Raw genomic sequence first — 17,996 nt, 5'->3', positions numbered from 1 at the left:
GGACAAAGAATTGAAAACTGGGACAAAAGCATGAGAGAGTATGGAACAGGAGAGCTAGACAAGAATCCTGGATCAGGGAACAAGGAATAGCCAGGCAAAAGGATTGGGCAAGGCTCAGGACAGGCAGAAGAACACATTGCCACTTTGGCACAGCAACTTCCTGACCCTATAAAGGAATCCAAGACCTACAAACCTTAGCACATCTCTGTATACAACAGTTATTAATGAAAACCACTCATAGCACATGTCTATCCAACTTCCAGTGCCCTTGCACACCAAGGACAACAAGCTGTTACATACAGATAATTCTACTTGAAAACCAAGAAAACCATATTAAGCCTACAAGTCCAAGCCCCAAAAGTTAAGACAGAATTCTGAGTCACTTTTGAAACTTTAATTCATCCTCTGTATTTATATCTCAGTATAATCTTCATATTTCAATACAGAACATATTTTTCCATAATAGTCTTAACTTGTCCAGTACACTGAGTGGACCTGGTTCTAAAGCATACCTCAGTCTCCCAAGTCAAAAATGCTGAACATGGCAGCAGTGTTACAGAAAACAGCATGCCCTAACTTGCACACTTGGTTTTGTGATTTCAATAGCACTCTTGTAACATTGTTTGCATTTGAACTACCATGTTTCAGTGTGTGTGCGTTATAATGATTACATCTATTAATCAATGAAAAACTGCATCCTATCAAAATTGCAGTATTACAACATACCATACCACACGTTCTGAGACAGCATCTGGTAAATAGAAACAAGATATTCCTTGGACCTAAAGAAAGCATAACTAAGCACTGGGTGTGTTTCTAAAGCATATATACTCTGTCAAACAGAACTGTTTGAAACATTTTGCCAAGAATGAACAACCGTTTATTCTAGTTTCTTTGTAAAATCTGGGATTTTACTAATAAAAGTAAATAATGATAAAGTTCCAGGTATGCACAGAATGTAAGCAGGAGATTTCACTTCACTCCTATATATTTCCTCTTCTTGATCTGCTGAGGTAACAGGGTGCAGAAGGCAGTCAAAAGAGCTCCATTAGACAGAATGTATAGTAATACATAAAATAATGCTATTAAATGTCATTTACTCCTCCTTTTAGGCAGCTGTAGAATGTATCTGAGAACAGAGATGGAATAAAGAGAGAACAAGAAGACTTCTGAAAAAACAGGTACAGGAATTCTAAGTGGAAAGTGTTGAATATAAGACTACCCAGGACAGAGTCAGAAAAGCAAATGAAAAAGGTAAAGTCCTTTATAAGAGGTTACCATGCAGATAATAAAGTTACTAAACCTGAGAGTAATGAAGCCATAGCTGAAAACAGATTAGGTGCAAGAAAGAAGAACAAAACTGATCATATGGGGAGGAAAGAACAGACTAAGGCAACTAAAGATTCAGATAAAAGCACTAGAAAGACAAGAGCGAGCCCTCGACAAGGAACACCCAGGATGAGGGGACAAAGAGTTGCAAGCTCACAAACTAAAGACAGGCCTGCTAGACACTGCAAGGCCGATGCCTAACTTCAGCGTGGGAGCGCCACATTACACAAACACAGTTCTACTTACAGAAGAGATGACCTACTTAAATCTTGTAACGCAATTAAAATATTGAAACAGGTGGAAAACTTATCCACAGAACATAGTTATTTCCCTAAAATTTGGTAAGTTATTATCCTCTACATTCCTAGAAATTTCCACTTCTTTCCAATTTCAAATTTTTCCTGAATCAAAGCAGACCATGTCTTACCCGTTTGTCAACATGTTTATGCAGAACAGTATACGAGGAGTAAACCCTAAACCAAAAAGCCCAACAAAATATTGACAGAACCATAAATAGTACTTCAGTCCAAGTTTTGCTTGTATTACTAGATTACCTTGATCACTTTAAACACCACTTTTTAAGCAAAAAAACCAAAATCAGGTACTATTCTTTTCTCTTCGAAGTCTTTAAAGAGTCACAAGCAGAAACCAGTAGTTTCCACAATGCTATAAACACCACTTTCAGAATGCTTAGGCATATTTCAGCAGCAAAAATAAGAATGTTAGACTGTCAAATAAATGGACAAAATTATAGTTGTGCAATATTATTAAGAATACAATTATTTATAGTTACCAGCTGCAATTCTTGCTGCTTTGGCATAGTTTCCATTTTCAATGCATGATATCAATTCGCTTCGGTCTTCCAGTGTGTGTCTTCGTATAAGTGCTGGTTTGCCTTTACCACACTTCGGTAGGCTGAAACTACAAAAGCATTAATATTAAAACCATTAATTGATAAGTAACATTGTTCACTGTAAACCAAGACTTTGAAAAAAGAATTTAAAATTCATCAGTACATAGTAAAATCAGAGCAGCAAGCTCTAACAGATTTTATATAATAAACATGAACAACTACATAAAAGCTAAAACCCCAGATTATTTTCATGCACGGAATTTCCTGGTTATCAGCAAAAGACAAACAGTATGCAACTGCACCTCAACTGCTGTACCGGTTATACATGCACAAATGAGAGAAGCTGCTTTGTCTCCAGTGTTACAGTGGATACTGGCCAAATAGAAACATGTTCCCTCTGCTCCAACAGTTCCATTACACAGGAAACACAATTATTTTCTCTTTCATTTTTCACTACAAATTCAAGTCTTTCAATTGTGGAATGCCTATACACAAAATGGGAAATATGTTCCCTGCACACTTGAGTTTTCTTTAAGAGATCAAAGAATCTGAACAGCAATTATTCCAGATCAAATCCTCAATATCTCACATTTACAGGAGATGCAATAATAAATTCTCTTTGTTTCTGAAGGCCTGTTTGGCATGGGTGCATTAACACCATTCCCTTAAACAGTTTAATACAAATCTTGAACACATGAATAAGGCCTTTTTTTAAAAACAAACAAACAAACAGAAAAAAAAACCACAAAAAAACCCCAACAACAACAAAAAAACCCCTATTTACCCTATGCTCCTGTATGCCCCATCCTCATAGCCCAGGACTGGAGACAGCTACCTTTTACCCAGAGATTAGTGTGCTTTTGGAAGATGTGCACCATTGGTGATGGAGAAATATTTACCAATGGTGGCAGAGGTAACCATTCTGACAGTCCCACCTTTCATAGAATCATAGAATCATTAAGGTTGGAAAAGACCCTTAAGATCATCGAGTCCAACCGTTAACCTATCACTGCCAAGTCCACCACTAAACCATGTCCCTAAGCACCATCTCTACCCTTCTTTTAAATACCTCCAGGGATGGAGACTCAACCACTTCCCTGGGCAGCCTGTTCCAGTGCCTGACCACCCTTGCGGTGAAGAAGTTTTTCCTAATACCCAACCTAAAATTCCCCTGGCGCAGCTTGAGGCCGTTTCCTCTCATCCCATCACTTGTTACTAGGGAGAAGAGACCGACCCCCACCTCGCTACAACCTCCTTTCAGGTAGCTGTAGAGTGCAATAAGGTCTCCCCTCAGCCTTCAACAAAGACTTCATAAAGAGAAGGTCAATAGTTGGTATAGAGGTACTATCATCACTGCAGTAACTAGCTACTAATCCAAATCACAGACTGATAATCTACAGTTTCACAGCTACTGAATTTACCTTCCCTGTGGACAATTTGGAAATTGCTTCTCTCCTCCCCTCACCAAGAATAAACACACTCATTTTTAGTGTTCAGGATTAGGATGGTAATTAAAACAAGATAACACACACATAAACATGTGTATGCATCTATACAGAGTAAGAGAAGCATAGTCAAGTATAAAGTGTAACTGCTCAGATCTGCAATAACCTGAATTCAACAAAAGAATATGAGCAAACCTGAAAGGTGTCTCAGATTTGACAAAGAACTGAGAAAACTGAAATGTACTCTTTTTTCTAAAATTTATGCAATCCTCCGATGTAGGTCACAAGCAGTATAGAAAACTGATATATTCAATCTCAAATACATATTTCAGATTTACAGTTTTACCTTGAGTTACACAAAAGACTGTTACTAGATGAAATACTAGATTCTGATGCACAGCGACGACGAGGTTCAACTTTTCTTCCCGGAGTATCATCTAATGCTCTCTCTTTACTTCCATCTCCAAAACCATTTGACAGACCTACAGCATAACACAAAAATAAACTGCATCAAACTGGAAACCACACCACTATTTTTATTAACAACTTTTTATATTCACACATTGTATCATTATTGTTCCGTACTTCAAGAATTTTGATGTGATGAAAAAGAAAGAACATGAACATTAACAAAATATTTCGTTTCAAAACACAGTATTATAAATAGGAGGTTCCTGTAGTCCAGATTTTAAAAGATAGGATGGAAATTTAGGTAACATAAAAAAAGGTGAAGATTATAATACGGGAAATGCCAAATGGAATATCAAATAAATCTCTGTATGTAACATTTCCAACTATTAAGGTAGTCAGGCTGCAGAAGCTGGGTAGAACAAAACAAGGGGAGGGTGGGGAGGGGAACCCAAACGTTACAAACCAGGCAGATTTACCAAGTCAACACAAGACTCATTTGAATACAATGTCACAACCATAAGTCAGGAAATTCTGAAAATCCTTTTCAAACACTGGAAGAGTGGTAGGGATTCCCTCCTGATGCTAATCTGGTTCTTCCTGAAAGTCTCTCCATTTTAGTAAATTCAGACTAACAGCATCATATCTGTTTTCTGGGATCAACAACCAATAATATGCACACTACTATTTTTGACTATGCTTCCCCAGCACAAGTATATATGTCCAAGGGTATTATATTTTAATTTCATAATTGTAATGAAAATGTAACAGAAGGCTTTTATATTACAAGCTACTGGTTTGATGGGCTGCCACCAACCCTGCTCTGGGTTTGCTAATTCAAAAACAGTATATTTCTTATTAAGCCATTTCCATATTTGATTAAAGATACAAAGAGGTTTAAGATAGCATTCTGAAGACTTTCCCAAAGAGGGGGGTGGGTGAGAAATTACGACTGAAAAAGAAAGAATGCAACACAGATTCCAGAGTATCAACAGAAATGAACTGGCTAAAGACAATGGTACTAGCCTGCAATCAGCTACTGCAAGCTGTAGACTGCAAAGAGAACAAAATTTTAACACAAATTCAATTCTGAGCACACTTACTTCCTTACAATAAATTGAAGTTTTTACTTGAGTAATGTGTTTAAGTACTTTACTTAAGTAATGACCAGCATGCTTCTCATAATGCAAGACAGAGTTACCCTTCCCAGCCATCCTATTATCAGAGTCTTAAAGGTCATCATGATCTTTGTTCATTCAGACATAGTCAAACAAACTTAGGTAACTTCACGTGCCTCTCCACGGAGCATTATACTGTAAGACAACTATGGCAGAACTCCCTTTCTAATTCTAAGAATTAGAATTCTAAGAATTTCTAATTCTAAGTTCCAATTCTTCCAGTCTGTTTGCTACAAAGACCTCTGCAAAGAAGGCTGACAACTAAGGAACTTGAGCATAGCAAGTTATTTTGTACGATCCAGTCATATTTCAAGGCATTTCCATACAGTGATTTAAGGGATTTCCTCCTCCACTTGCAGGAGACTTTCCATTTGGATTATCAACACAATTTTATATTTTTAAGAGAAAAAGGAGAATTTATTCAATTCAGTGGTCTGAAAGATTTAGATACAAGCATTCTCTTTCATAGTCATTTAGTAAACATTGTAGAACATTCATTTAAGAGTGTCTGATCTGTAACTCCTATATTTGCCTTTGATTTCCTATACAAGGAAGAAAAAAAGATAAAGGTAGCGTTGTCCTGAGTGTTCAAGCACGAAACTACATGCTATTTATTAATCTTTTTCTCATTCTCAGCAAGTCAGTACAAATGGCCAGAGATTAAGTAGGAGTTCGGTCCTAGACTATGCTGAAAGACCTGTCAAAACAGAGTATCCTTTATGAGAAAGCTTAAATTCCCATAGAAACTATCACAGTACTTCACATAGCATCTGAAATGAAAAGCTGAAAAAACATTCTGCGAAGATAAAAAGGAGATCTCTTAGGTCTCTGCAAATAACTATTTTTCATTCTTAGATACCCTGTCAGACCTATTTTTCAAGTAAGGTGTCGAAATTGTTTTGTTTTCATCCTGCCACAAGCCAGAGATACATTACTCAATTATCATTCAGGCATCTAGCTAATATAAATCAGCTATCAGCAGAAACAAATCAGATCACAGATTAAATTTTAAATTTAAAGACAGATCAAGTAAATACTGCTACCAGAACCAGAGCACCGTTCAGGTTCCCAATGGACTGAGCAAGTGAAAGGAAATATCTGTTTATTCTTGTAAGAGTATGCATAAAATGTTTAACCATATGTATGCCAAATATGACTTGGCTATGTATCTCTACGTACATGGGTTCCGTATGTATATGTATACCCAGGACAAAAAAAAGTAGGGAGTAGCTTCACATTTTGATTGCTTCAATCAGTTTATGATTGTGCTACCGCTGAAATGGACATTTTGGCTCTCAGTCCCTTGCAATGGTTTCTGCTCATCATCACCATGTCAGTACCAAGAAATATGTGGTCACGTAATGAACTAGTTTTCAGCCATGCACTGGGCAAAGCAACCATACGATTGCCTGACTGATGGATGTTGAGAAACAAGGGAAGCAACAGAAACATGCAACTAGAGCAATGGAAACGGCTCTCTGCAGTGGTAGTCCAGTCTTATACTAGTTTAAACATAACCCACATTATGAGCTAATGACTTATTTAATTCACTAATGTAGGTTTTTAAGACTACAATAAGCGAAGTTTTTTCCATCTGTAGAATGGTCACTACACTAACAGTAAAAAAAAAAAAAAAAAAAAAAAAAAAAAAAAACCAACAAAAAACAACCCAACCTTTTTCTGACAAATAAGGAATATTAAAGTGCAAAAAAATTTAGAGCTTCTCAGACACATTTCCTTCTTGCTTGTGGAAGTATGAAAAACAAAGAACACGCAGGCTATCAGCAGGAGCAATTTTCCTGAATGACATGAGCTTACACAGTCCATGAGACTCAGTTTATACAGTCCACTTCCAGAAATTATAAGGAATAGGCATTAAGAAAGGAAGAGACCTCAATGCTTATTTTAAACAAAACACACTCATATCTAGTCACAGATGCAGCAGTTCCCAAGTGACCTCATTACTCGACAGAAAAATGCAGGCAATAAAATATAAGTGCTTTATGATATCACTGATGTGCAAAAAATAAACAGATATACAACATTTACATGCTATAACTCCAAATTTGGTTTTTTTAGATCATTACAAAACTCTTTCTCCCATGAATTAAGAAACACACAATCTCCTGTAGCTACTAGAATAAGTGAGATTAAAGAAGATCCCCATCTGCTTTAAGGAATTTGCTTTTTATTGGCTCAAAAGATATTACTAAGAAGGTCAAACAAAAAAAATCCATGGGAGAAGTAACTCATCCTGCTTTTGCAGCTTAGTAGCCTGCAACAAAGCTATATGAGCCATTTACATTTTCCAAAAGCTCACGATTTTGTTAGATAAACTGAGCTTTCTCTACAGTCATGGAGAGAAACTTTATCAGGTCAGGTACTGCACTTCTTACACATACCCCCTCACCAACACCCTTGACTGAGAACACCTCCACCCCCACCCCCAAAATCCCAAACATCAAACTAAAACTTTTCATTAGTGGATGATTCCTTTTTATCCCCCCCCCCCCCCAAGTTTCTTCTTTCTGAAGAGAAGTCTGCTTTCTGCAGTCCACTCTCAGAGGCAGAACTCAACTTTTTTTCATTTAAAGAAAAAAAAAAAAAAGAATTCACAAATAGTGAAGTCTGCTATCAATCTTAAATGCAGGGCTACTGCCATTTCCAATCTTCAGTTCTAGACTTCAATTTACATAGAAAGTTTCCTGCCATGTCATTCATGGCATATAACACATGTAACCATTTTAAAAATAAAGAAATGCTAACTAACAACTGTAAACTAAGAAAGGAAAAAAAAAAGTAAGCCAAAGATGATCAGCTTGATACTTTTTCACAGTTTTCTCACTGCCCTGAAAATTGTATTTATCAGGGAAAGTTTCAACTTTTTCTCAACAATAGCAGTCTGTTTTTAAACTGCAAGTAGAACTTTCACGGACTACCTACAAAAAGCAAGTTAGAATCCTGTTGCCCATATCAAATTAATGGAAGCAGGAAAAGGTAACTCTGGAAAGACAGTAGAAGTTTGGAAAAAATGATAGAGGAACAAAACTCAGGATAGTCCAAGAAGCAGCATGCTCCATGAATGTACAAATGCTGCCACAGAATACAGAATTGTGCATTTCAGACTGTAATTGCATCTTGCAGTTCTGCTGAAACAAAAATAAAGAAGCAGAACTTGTATAAAATTACTCTAAAGCAATTAAAACTTTATTATGCATAGCTTGATGCAAAACCAAGCACATCCAAATGTAAGGTGAAGTGCTGTATTAAAACCACGGCTGAAGAGCTGAGAAATAATGAAAACTGTTAAATAATTTCAACCACTAAAAAGTGGGAGCATTCAAAAAACAACTGCACATGGCACACCAGCACTTACATAACACTATTTAGGTTCATTTTACCAAGCAAGGGCTAATCAAGTCCTGACTTGTGCACTTACCCAGCACCAGTGACATTAGTGTTCATTAAAATATATATATAAAAGAAAAATGTGTATTTTATTAAAAGTACATGAATGCACAAAAATAGGTAAAACAGTTTTTTGTACACTTCTCCAAGGAATATTAGGCTGTTTTTTGGGGAAGGGAAGAGGATGGAGATGGAACATTCTTAACTAATCTGCTCTCACAGAGCATGTTCTGGGAATAAGAACACTGGGACTGGTAAAAATCTGCGACCAATTTGTGTCACATATACTACAACATGTACAACTTTATAACTTACGGAAATGGGGCAATATATTGAATGAAGAGCATAGTTTCATATATGTCAAAGACTTCCTCCAACAGTGTTCATATTTTTTTTTGTTTTAAGGATGGCTGGTGTCTCCAACATGATCCAAAATAATTACTTCAAATGTAATTGTCTTTCTGCGTTCCAAAATGATCATTTAATTGAATTCCATTCCATGTTGAGGATAACAGAAAATAATTAGGATCCAAAGAGATAAATACCCAGCATGATATTAGTTAATATGAGAACCTGGAAGACAGTGAAAAAGCCATTAAGTCTCTCTGAAAGGAAACAGAGCTTTCAAATAAATAAGCCATCCTTACAGCAGTGTCCAGAGACAGTGAGAATGATACAAGTGTTCCATGTATTCTAACACTAATACTCAGCTAAAGTTTCAAAAGGGGCAGAACTAGATTAAAAGTTTCACTTTGATTCAGTCCTCTTTCTTGAAAAAGAAAATATATGCAAGTCATTGAAAGCATAGAATACAACTTCCACATGCATGATATGCATCAAGAACATGGCTTTGAAATGTATCTGAAAATCCCTCCAGTAAGAGTAAGAAGGGGGATGACCCTAATTTAAGAGGATTTATATATACAGGTATGCACAGACAGGATAAAGGAATACTGTAAGGTAACAAATAATCAGAAGTTATTGTATTCTTAAATATGCAAATCTTGAAAATGGGCGTATTGCAGCAATAGGAAGGCATCTACAAAGTTTTTTAAAAAGTGAACCTTAGACTAACCCTATAAATGTCTGCTTCCAACAGTAAATTCTCAAGTGTAGTAAGAATACTAGACACAATCCTTCTTTACAGAATACACAGACGAGTATCTGAGCACGTCAAAGTTTACAGTTCTTAAAAGCTTTTAAAACTTGCTTAAAATTTGGTCACGGCCAAAGAGAGCAAAGAAAGCTCAGTGTGAGCCCATGACATGGCACCTACGCGCTGAACAGCAGCAGCTTTCAAGATCCTAAACAGAAAAATTTCGTCTTTGTCCATTTAAGTAACACATAACGAATACAGTCTGGTGGCTCACCGAATAGTCAAAGTTTGATATGTTTCAAAGAATGCTTAAGAATTCATCCTGTAACTACTAATTTTCTTTGAAATCTGGAAATAAGTGTCTATGGCTAATCAGATGAGAGTCTACTAAAACAGCTGAATCTGAACTGCACAACAGAAAGGAAAACTAATCAACATTTAATAACTACAACTTCCACAAGATAAGGATTGTCTGTTGCTCTGTGCACTACAACAATAGGATCGTTGTATTGTAGGACGATTGTTCAAGACATTTTAAAATATATAAGTGGGAGGCAACACTAGTGGAGGAGTTTGAAAACATTCCAGAAAAATCTGAAAGGAAAAAAAATAGCATACAAGCAGAAATGTTTCTCAAAAAAAATGTTTTACAACTTCTTCTAGAGAGTACCAGCTGTTCCAGTGGTATAGAAAAGACTGATGACAGTAGTAGTATAGTAGAAAATGCTATTAAAAAGCGAAAGCACAAAACTTGAAGAATTTAAAACTAACTTTACAAATTGAATTCTTTAGTCAGCTCTAGTTTATATGATTTATGACATGTAAAACACACACAGATGATTGTAAAATACAAGATTTAAGTGCCTGAGTCACACATAGATCAATGGTATGTCATTCAGGATCCAAGAAATATAATGACTATAGAAAGTCAGTAATATTTAGGACCATTTGCTTCTAATTATCTTGGCAAAGACTACTTATGAGTATTTAAGATCAGAATCTTTTTTCCAAACGTTTTTTCTGAATTATGGAGTAAAGCAAACAGTAAAGACCCTTTGCAAAAAATACTTTCTTACACATTTTCCGTTTGAAGATTTCTATTTTCTCACCTACTAAATCCTGATACAAATTAAAAGAAAAAACTTAGAGTTATTAAAAAATTAAATCAATAAAGATTATTTTCATTCTCAACTTCTATCATGAAAAAGCATGATAATTATCTATCAATACATTGCATCAAAAACCTAGTGCCTAGCACTCTTTCAGAGCAGCCCAGCAGGACCTACAAAGGCAGGCTATTCCATTTCCTAAATGGAACTAACTTCTTTTTCTTAAATTACTATCTAAAGGATTTTATACAGAGCTTTTACCAACACATTTTTTTTTCTTCTTTGAAAGTAAATGTTTCCCTGTAATTGTGAGAATACAATTGCTGGGCATGGTATCCAAAGAAAAGGAAACAGGCAGACAGGTGAACTTCAGGGCTCTCTTATGTAAGCATGTCCAGCAATCCTACTCTATTAAAAAGGAAACAAATAATTTACCATTTATTTGCCTTTTACAGCTATTTAGAAAAATCAGTTCTTAATTTGTGCCCCATTCTAAGACAGGGAACAGAAACTGAAACTGAAGTTGCCATCTGAAATGACGAAGGTAGAAATGTTTACCAGAGATCTGCCACTCCTGAAATGACACACAGGACAACACCGTAAACTGCACGTCTTTGAATTAGCTAGTTACTTAATTAAGTTACACAGCTGCATTTTTGGACCTAATTTTCCAGGCCTTTTGTACCTTGAGAGGTATTTCACACAGGGAGATGAACACTTCAAGTGAGTCAGTATAAAAGACCCAGTGCATACACTAAAGGCATGGAACAGCCTCCTTCTATGATAGCTTGTACTGTACTTGAGGAAGAGCATGATCTGAATCCTTTTAGAGACCATAATATCATACTAAAAATTTATTCCAGCCTAGCAAAAATTAACAGTGCTTGCAATCCTAAGAGTGTCTTCCTGGCTTCAACAAAAGGAGCTGCAGAGACAAAACAAGATGCTTCACTGCTCATGCAGTCAAGCTGACAGCACTTGAAGTGTCAGTCAAGTGAAGATAATCACGGGCTGTTAAACACCAACCCAGCTTTGGTATTTTTAGGCAGCACTGAACACAAAGAGTTAAAATAAGGCTGACTTGCATATTCACATCTTTGCATCTAATCAGATGAATCTATAGTAAGTTCGTTCCCCCCCCCCCGAACTGAAATACTTTTATCTTCAACAAAAAAAATATTTTTATAGAACTCAGAAGTACTTAGCCATTCTTACCAGCCGACGGTTAGTTCTCAACATCTGCTTTCGTCTCCATTTTTTTCCAATGACATGTTGTTAGAAAGTCATTTCTGAGTGACAGCTGTATTATTACAGCTTTGGAGGGACAGGAAAAGGGAAAAGTAAAGGAAGAAAAGAGGAAAAAAAGGAAGAAGGAAAGAAAGGAAAATGAAAGTGGGGGAGCATTACCATGTTACGATAGCATGGCCTCACAAAGTCCAAGTGCCAGTATGACCAATGAACACTGTTTTGGTACCAACAAAATAAAAGCAACTACTTTTCAAGTATTTTACCTATTCTTGAGTAATACATGTTCCTTTGTATAAGATACCTTCTTATGTGTACACTTCTACACACACCAAAGAAACTATGTCTGTGTACTACAATGGGAAACAGAAGAAAGCTATCAATTAAAAATGTCCCAAAATATTGGACTGCATGTATGATACAGTAAAAGAGTACACACTCCCGTAATTATTCTTTATGGAAGACCTCCCTCTATGCATGAAACTACATAATCTATTCTCATCTAGGGGGAAAAAGGGGGGGGAAAAAGAAAACAAAACACACCCCCACACAAACCTTTTCTGAGAGACATTCACCTTGCAGTCAATCATATTGTGGAAACTGTCTCCCTCTCTCTCCACTCATAGCAGAATGAGCCCTAAGTCACCTGTATTTTTGACTTCCAGCTTTAGTGCCTGAAGTTAGTGCTGGAGTCACTGGATTCATTTTTATGACCATCCATCTCTTAAATCAGACCTGTAGGTGAGTATGTGGGGGTTGGTCTTGATGACCTTTAAAGGTCTCTTCCAACCCAAACTATTCTATGATTCTGTGATGTTCCAAACAGGTCAAATGCAATGGTGATTTGATCAGCTCTGGTACCTTATGAACCTGATACAAGGGTATCTAAGCCTGTGAATTTGAAGGTAGGTCATCTATACTCAGCCCCAACACCATGGCAAGCATGTTCTTATTTATAAGCATAGTATGGATCTCCACTATTTTTTTAATACCTTCAATAAATTCCACAGTTCTCTGTTCACCATCTGCACCACACAGAAAAATTAGTGTTAAATGCCACAGATTAAGCACATAAGGGACTATGACATTTTATTTTTTAGAAAGCCAAACCTGGGCCAAGAAATGAGCTAAGCATTCCAAAAAAATGAAGTGCCAGAATACAGTCAAAGGCTCCACAATTCCTACAGCACCAAGAAAAACAGAAGGACATCTAGAAATATTTTTTTATTATTACAGAAGTTTCAGTTATACTGATCTTAGAAAACACAGCAATTGTAAGCTGGGTGCTAATAATTAATATCTTAAAAATAACCCTAAAGATAGTACTTTCAAAGAAATTAAGAGGTTTAAGACCCAAGAAAAACTTCTGAAATATTAATGCATATCTTATGCATGCACACACTTGACAAGCCTTGAAAAAGGACAAAACCCCCATTTACCTACTTGTTCATCAAGCCCCATCGTTCTTGACTATGTTGCTCAAAACTCCCTCTGTTCTAATAACATAAATCAAGAAATAAGCAAAGGATTTTTAATGGTGAGGAAGTTAATACTATGGTTCTTTAGATGAAATAAAACAAAAGGAACATTTATTCTCTTAAATGTCATTGCAATTGCTGACTGGTATAAAATAGATTCCTGCCCCTTCTTTCTGCTTTATGCACTTATTTTATTCCACATGTATTACAAAAATCCTCAGTATTTCTCAAAATTTTTCCAGAAATTAAATTGGCAAAAATTTTAGTAGGGCTGCCAGAATTCCTGTCTAAAGCTTGAGCGGGCCAAATACAAATAAAGAAATGCAGCATTCTTATTCTTTTTTTTTTTTTTTTTTTTTTTTCCCCAAATTCTCTCCTTAATTTTCCTGATTTTCCTAGCAAATGGTCAAAGTTTCTCAGTGGCCTATCATCCCAATAAAAACCAAACCAAAACAAAAAACAACCAACCAAACTTGTCAAAAACAAGCAAAAATGCACTAGCTTTTTGGTAGTGTTCTATCCAAACTTCACTTTCTCAGCCTCTTCGGTGCTTACGGGCTACTGTGCAGCCTGCTGTTATCCTGACAACTCAGCAGTCGAGCTCCTGTAGTCCCCGTGTGTCTATAAATTCAACAAGCCAGGGGATAATTCCTTTTAGGCCTTCACAATCTCCAATGCTTTGTTTGTTTGCACATGCACCTTAAAATGTTTATGTTTTGAAACTTCCTGAAGGAAGGAAGGCAGCTCAAGTTTTTAAACATTGCTAAGTGCTTAAATAACTAAATTTCACATCAGATTCTACAGGAAACAATCACTATGCATCTAAAGAAAAAAAGAAAACAAAAAAATAGTTTTAATTCAAAGTATAAGAACTCCAGATCTGTCAGTTGATTTAGTCAAATTACTGCATGCTACTCGTGAATATATGTATACACTATCATTCCTGTCTGTATTAACCAGAAGAGTAATTATACCAATTTGTTTTTTCACTGAGCAACCTCTAGTTTAGTTTGTTATTTACTTAGAGGACATAAGTTATGTTCTTAGATAGGCATGTTTTACTTTCATTTTTTCCATTTAGAGCATGGTAATTGAATGCTGCACATATGAAGCTTGACTTTTAATCAAATTGGCCTCTGCTGCAGAAAGCCAAATATTTATTAGACCTCAGATATAATGTCTGTCCTTATCACACCAAATAAAATTAAGTAAAAGTGGTCATCGCTACAATATTAAATTATATCAAATGCAAGTGGAATTCACATACAGGTTACTTGCGGACAGTTCTTAAGTGTCGTCAAACATTTTGTAGTGATCAGGCAGAAACGAGGTCAGCCCAACATTTACTGATAGATTTAATAAAGTATAATTACATTTGTTCTACATTGACAACTGCATGCAAAGTATATATTAATAAATGATAAATTCCCCTGCCTCCCAAAAAACCCTGTGCTTTTTATTGTATTAAATACTCTAATTCAGTGATCCATGTTACAAATATTTGTTTACATCCATTTCAGTGCCTGAAGAAAGTCTGTGTAGCTGGAAGCAAGAAGACTATTAAGCAAATGATATGTTTCACTGAAATTTTCTATTACTGCTATCTAGCTAAGAAACAATAGAAAACCAACACACTGCACTATAATAATCACTATTTGCAATCCTAATTCTATGATAAGTTGAAGTGATTGCTCTAGGATAGTATATTCTAAATACTTAGTTTCTAATTAAAATAGAGGGTACCAACACAGTAACTGTGAATTACTACCCTAAATTTATGAAAGCTTAAAAGGTGACTGATAAAACCAAGAACAACATGAAAATTTAATCTGAACCTAGTCTAGTATTTTACAATGCTCAAAAGGTTCTTAAAACAGTCATTTGTTCCAGGAGTTTATCTTACCTATACACAACTGACAGAGGCAAATTTTTAAATGGTCGGTAAAATCTACCTTCTATCCATTAATCAGCTTTATTTTTCTCAGATGTAATAACTGCACCAACTAATTTCCTGACAAAAAAAGGATTCATCTTTGTAACAAAAGAGCAAGGTAAGCATACAATGGATATTTTGAAAAGGTCATTGAACTTGTTGCAGTTAAGATTTGACATGCCTGAACGTCAAGAATCATACATCAGTCTCTCATGTGACCAAAAGTAAAAACAACCTATCTTCTTTTTGAATTTGCTAGATATCATATGAAGCAAAACCAGGATACATCAAGTATCTATAGGAAATTTTTAAACACGTCTCTCCACTATGTAGTTGTCAGTTTCCACATACAAAGTATGGAGAAAGATGTGCTATATATGTTAGTCATAATGCCCTAGTAGAACACTATGAAATTAAAATTTAAGGTTACATTACACTATTGCTTCATATTTTTTAAACAAAGATTCACATATGAAGGGAGGTCAGAGTATTAAAGTGAACTGCTTTCAGTCCTCTTCGAAGGTTAAGTCATGCTGTGCAATAGTTCCCTATTTCTGATAAAAGTTAGTATTTCAGCAATTATTTTGTGTATGAAAACCAACAACACATGGGACACCATACTTACAAAGCAGTGTGCCAATGGATCCTGTATATGTCTGTCTTGAAACTAACTGGCAAATACACCAATCTCAAACATAATTCAAGAGAGCATAATAAAAGGCGGTCTATGAGAATAATGAAACATCAAAGTAGGTGTGGTTTTACTTAACTAGGTAAGCTTTAGAGTCTTTCTTTGAACTTCTTCATATAAGAATACAAATGAATGACATGAAAGGGAGAAACATTGAGGAGACTGAGTAAGGTGAGGGACAAAATAACAACGCATCCATAAGTAACAGCAGAAAACTCATATTGGTTATGAATAGCTAAGGAAGAAAAAAAAAAAAAGATGCGACAGCCCAGCTCTCGACCACTTAAAAATGTCAATGCTTTGTACATTAAGCAAAGTCCCTTTTAATAACTTTTTTCTTATACCCTCTAGAATTGAGGATATTTAACATTCATACCAGTCAAAGAAAACTGTGCCATAAGAATTCATTTTCAATTACAGTGATTGCTCATGAAGTTGCTAACTCACAAGAACGCGTGTAAGAAGCCTAAAGCATGCCTTTTCTATCGTGGTATGGCTTTGGAGGGAAAATCTCATGCCTGCTGAATTCTTTTGAATAAAAAAATTTTTACCAGCAGCATGAAATAAAAATTTTGTGAAAAATATCCAAATAGAAAAAAAAAAAAAATATTACTGTATACCTCATCTCATTTATTTTTATCAGAACACAGACATCTGCATGAATCGTCACCAGCTTGCATATCCAAAAGTAAAACAATTAAACTGGTTTTAAATCTTGGAAAGCATCTGAGGTTTGTGCTGGTTTCCTGCTGAATCGTAGCTCAAAACAGCTGCCAATTGCAAATTGCTTAAATTAGTTCAAACACAAGTTTGAAAATAACACGAGGAGTAAAATTTCCAACGTGAAAGCAAAATGTTTGGTTGCAAATAGAAAAAGAATCACAGGAATAAGATTTGATAAGCTGACACATCTGTATGAACCATATATGCTTAAAAAAACGCACACTATTAAAGAACAACTAGAACACCTTCAGGTGAATTTAATTTGGCTAAAACACTGCAATTCACATACACAGTCCCTTCTTGAACAAACAAATAAAAAGTTTAAATATAAAAGCCCCCTAAGTATTAGTTCTACATAAGTTTAATTCTATGCATATCTTCACTAGCTTCAGGAAGAAGCTACAGAATTTTACTTTAAAATTAATTTAAAAAAATATTTCTTTTAACCTTTTGGATTTTATTCCTGTTACTAGCCTACATATTACATCAAAAAAAAAAAAAAACCACACCTAGAAATTCTGAAATGGGAAGAGTACTAAAATTAGAAGAAACTATTCGTAATTGTTTGGGTTGTTGGTTTTTTTTTTTTGTTTTGACGATAATCAAAAGCATATTTGCCCCACATACACCTAATTCCACAGAGGGAAAAAAGGAACAAAATGACAGATTTTAAACATATTCAGAAATCTGGTGGTGTTTGGATTTTTTTTTTTTTTTGGTCAAGAATTAAGTCAATTTTCCTACACAATAAAAACATTTTTTCCCCAAAGAATCAATTCACAATGCTTAAGATAAAAATGTCAAGGAATTAGTACTAATTCCTGGTGTGATCTAGCACAAAATGATTCACTGTGCATGTGATAAAAATGCAATCTGGATAAAGGTACATCATGAAATTATCTAGATTAAAGACTGGTAAATTGGAATATTTGGAACCCAAAACTTTTGACATCATTAATGAAGATTAAGTCATTCCTAAATTCCTACCTCAGAACGAAAGTACCAGATCAAACCTACATGCTCTTTCCAAGCTGTTATGAAAAGGAATGGAAACTGGGGCTTTCCAAAGCAGCAAAACAAAAAAATAAAAATACGAACGA

General features: G+C 35.4%; 1 protein-coding gene across 5 annotated transcripts in view; it reads right to left on the bottom strand.

The window, feature by feature from the left end:
* Positions 1 to 17,996, bottom strand: part of BRD1 (bromodomain containing 1) — a 64,371-nt gene that overhangs the window by 10,798 nt on the left and 35,577 nt on the right. For 4 of the 5 annotated variants that reach the window (XM_082309966.1, XM_082309965.1, XM_082309968.1 and 1 more), the window contains 2 exons: positions 3,974 to 4,109; positions 2,123 to 2,250 (listed from right to left, as the gene is read on the bottom strand). In XM_082309966.1, the coding sequence (XP_082166092.1) occupies positions 2,123 to 2,250; positions 3,974 to 4,109 (264 nt within the window). Of the gene's footprint in view, positions 1 to 2,122; positions 2,251 to 3,973; positions 4,110 to 8,953; positions 9,195 to 17,996 lie in introns of those variants that run through there. The other variant, XM_082309967.1, reaches the window with a different exon arrangement.

Source organism: Platalea leucorodia (assembly GCF_965183815.1).
Source record: "Platalea leucorodia genome assembly, chromosome: 4".
Taxonomy (NCBI): domain Eukaryota; kingdom Metazoa; phylum Chordata; class Aves; order Pelecaniformes; family Threskiornithidae; genus Platalea; species Platalea leucorodia.
The sequence above is the reverse complement of the archived record's forward strand: the minus strand, read 5'-3'. Positions and strand labels throughout refer to the sequence as shown.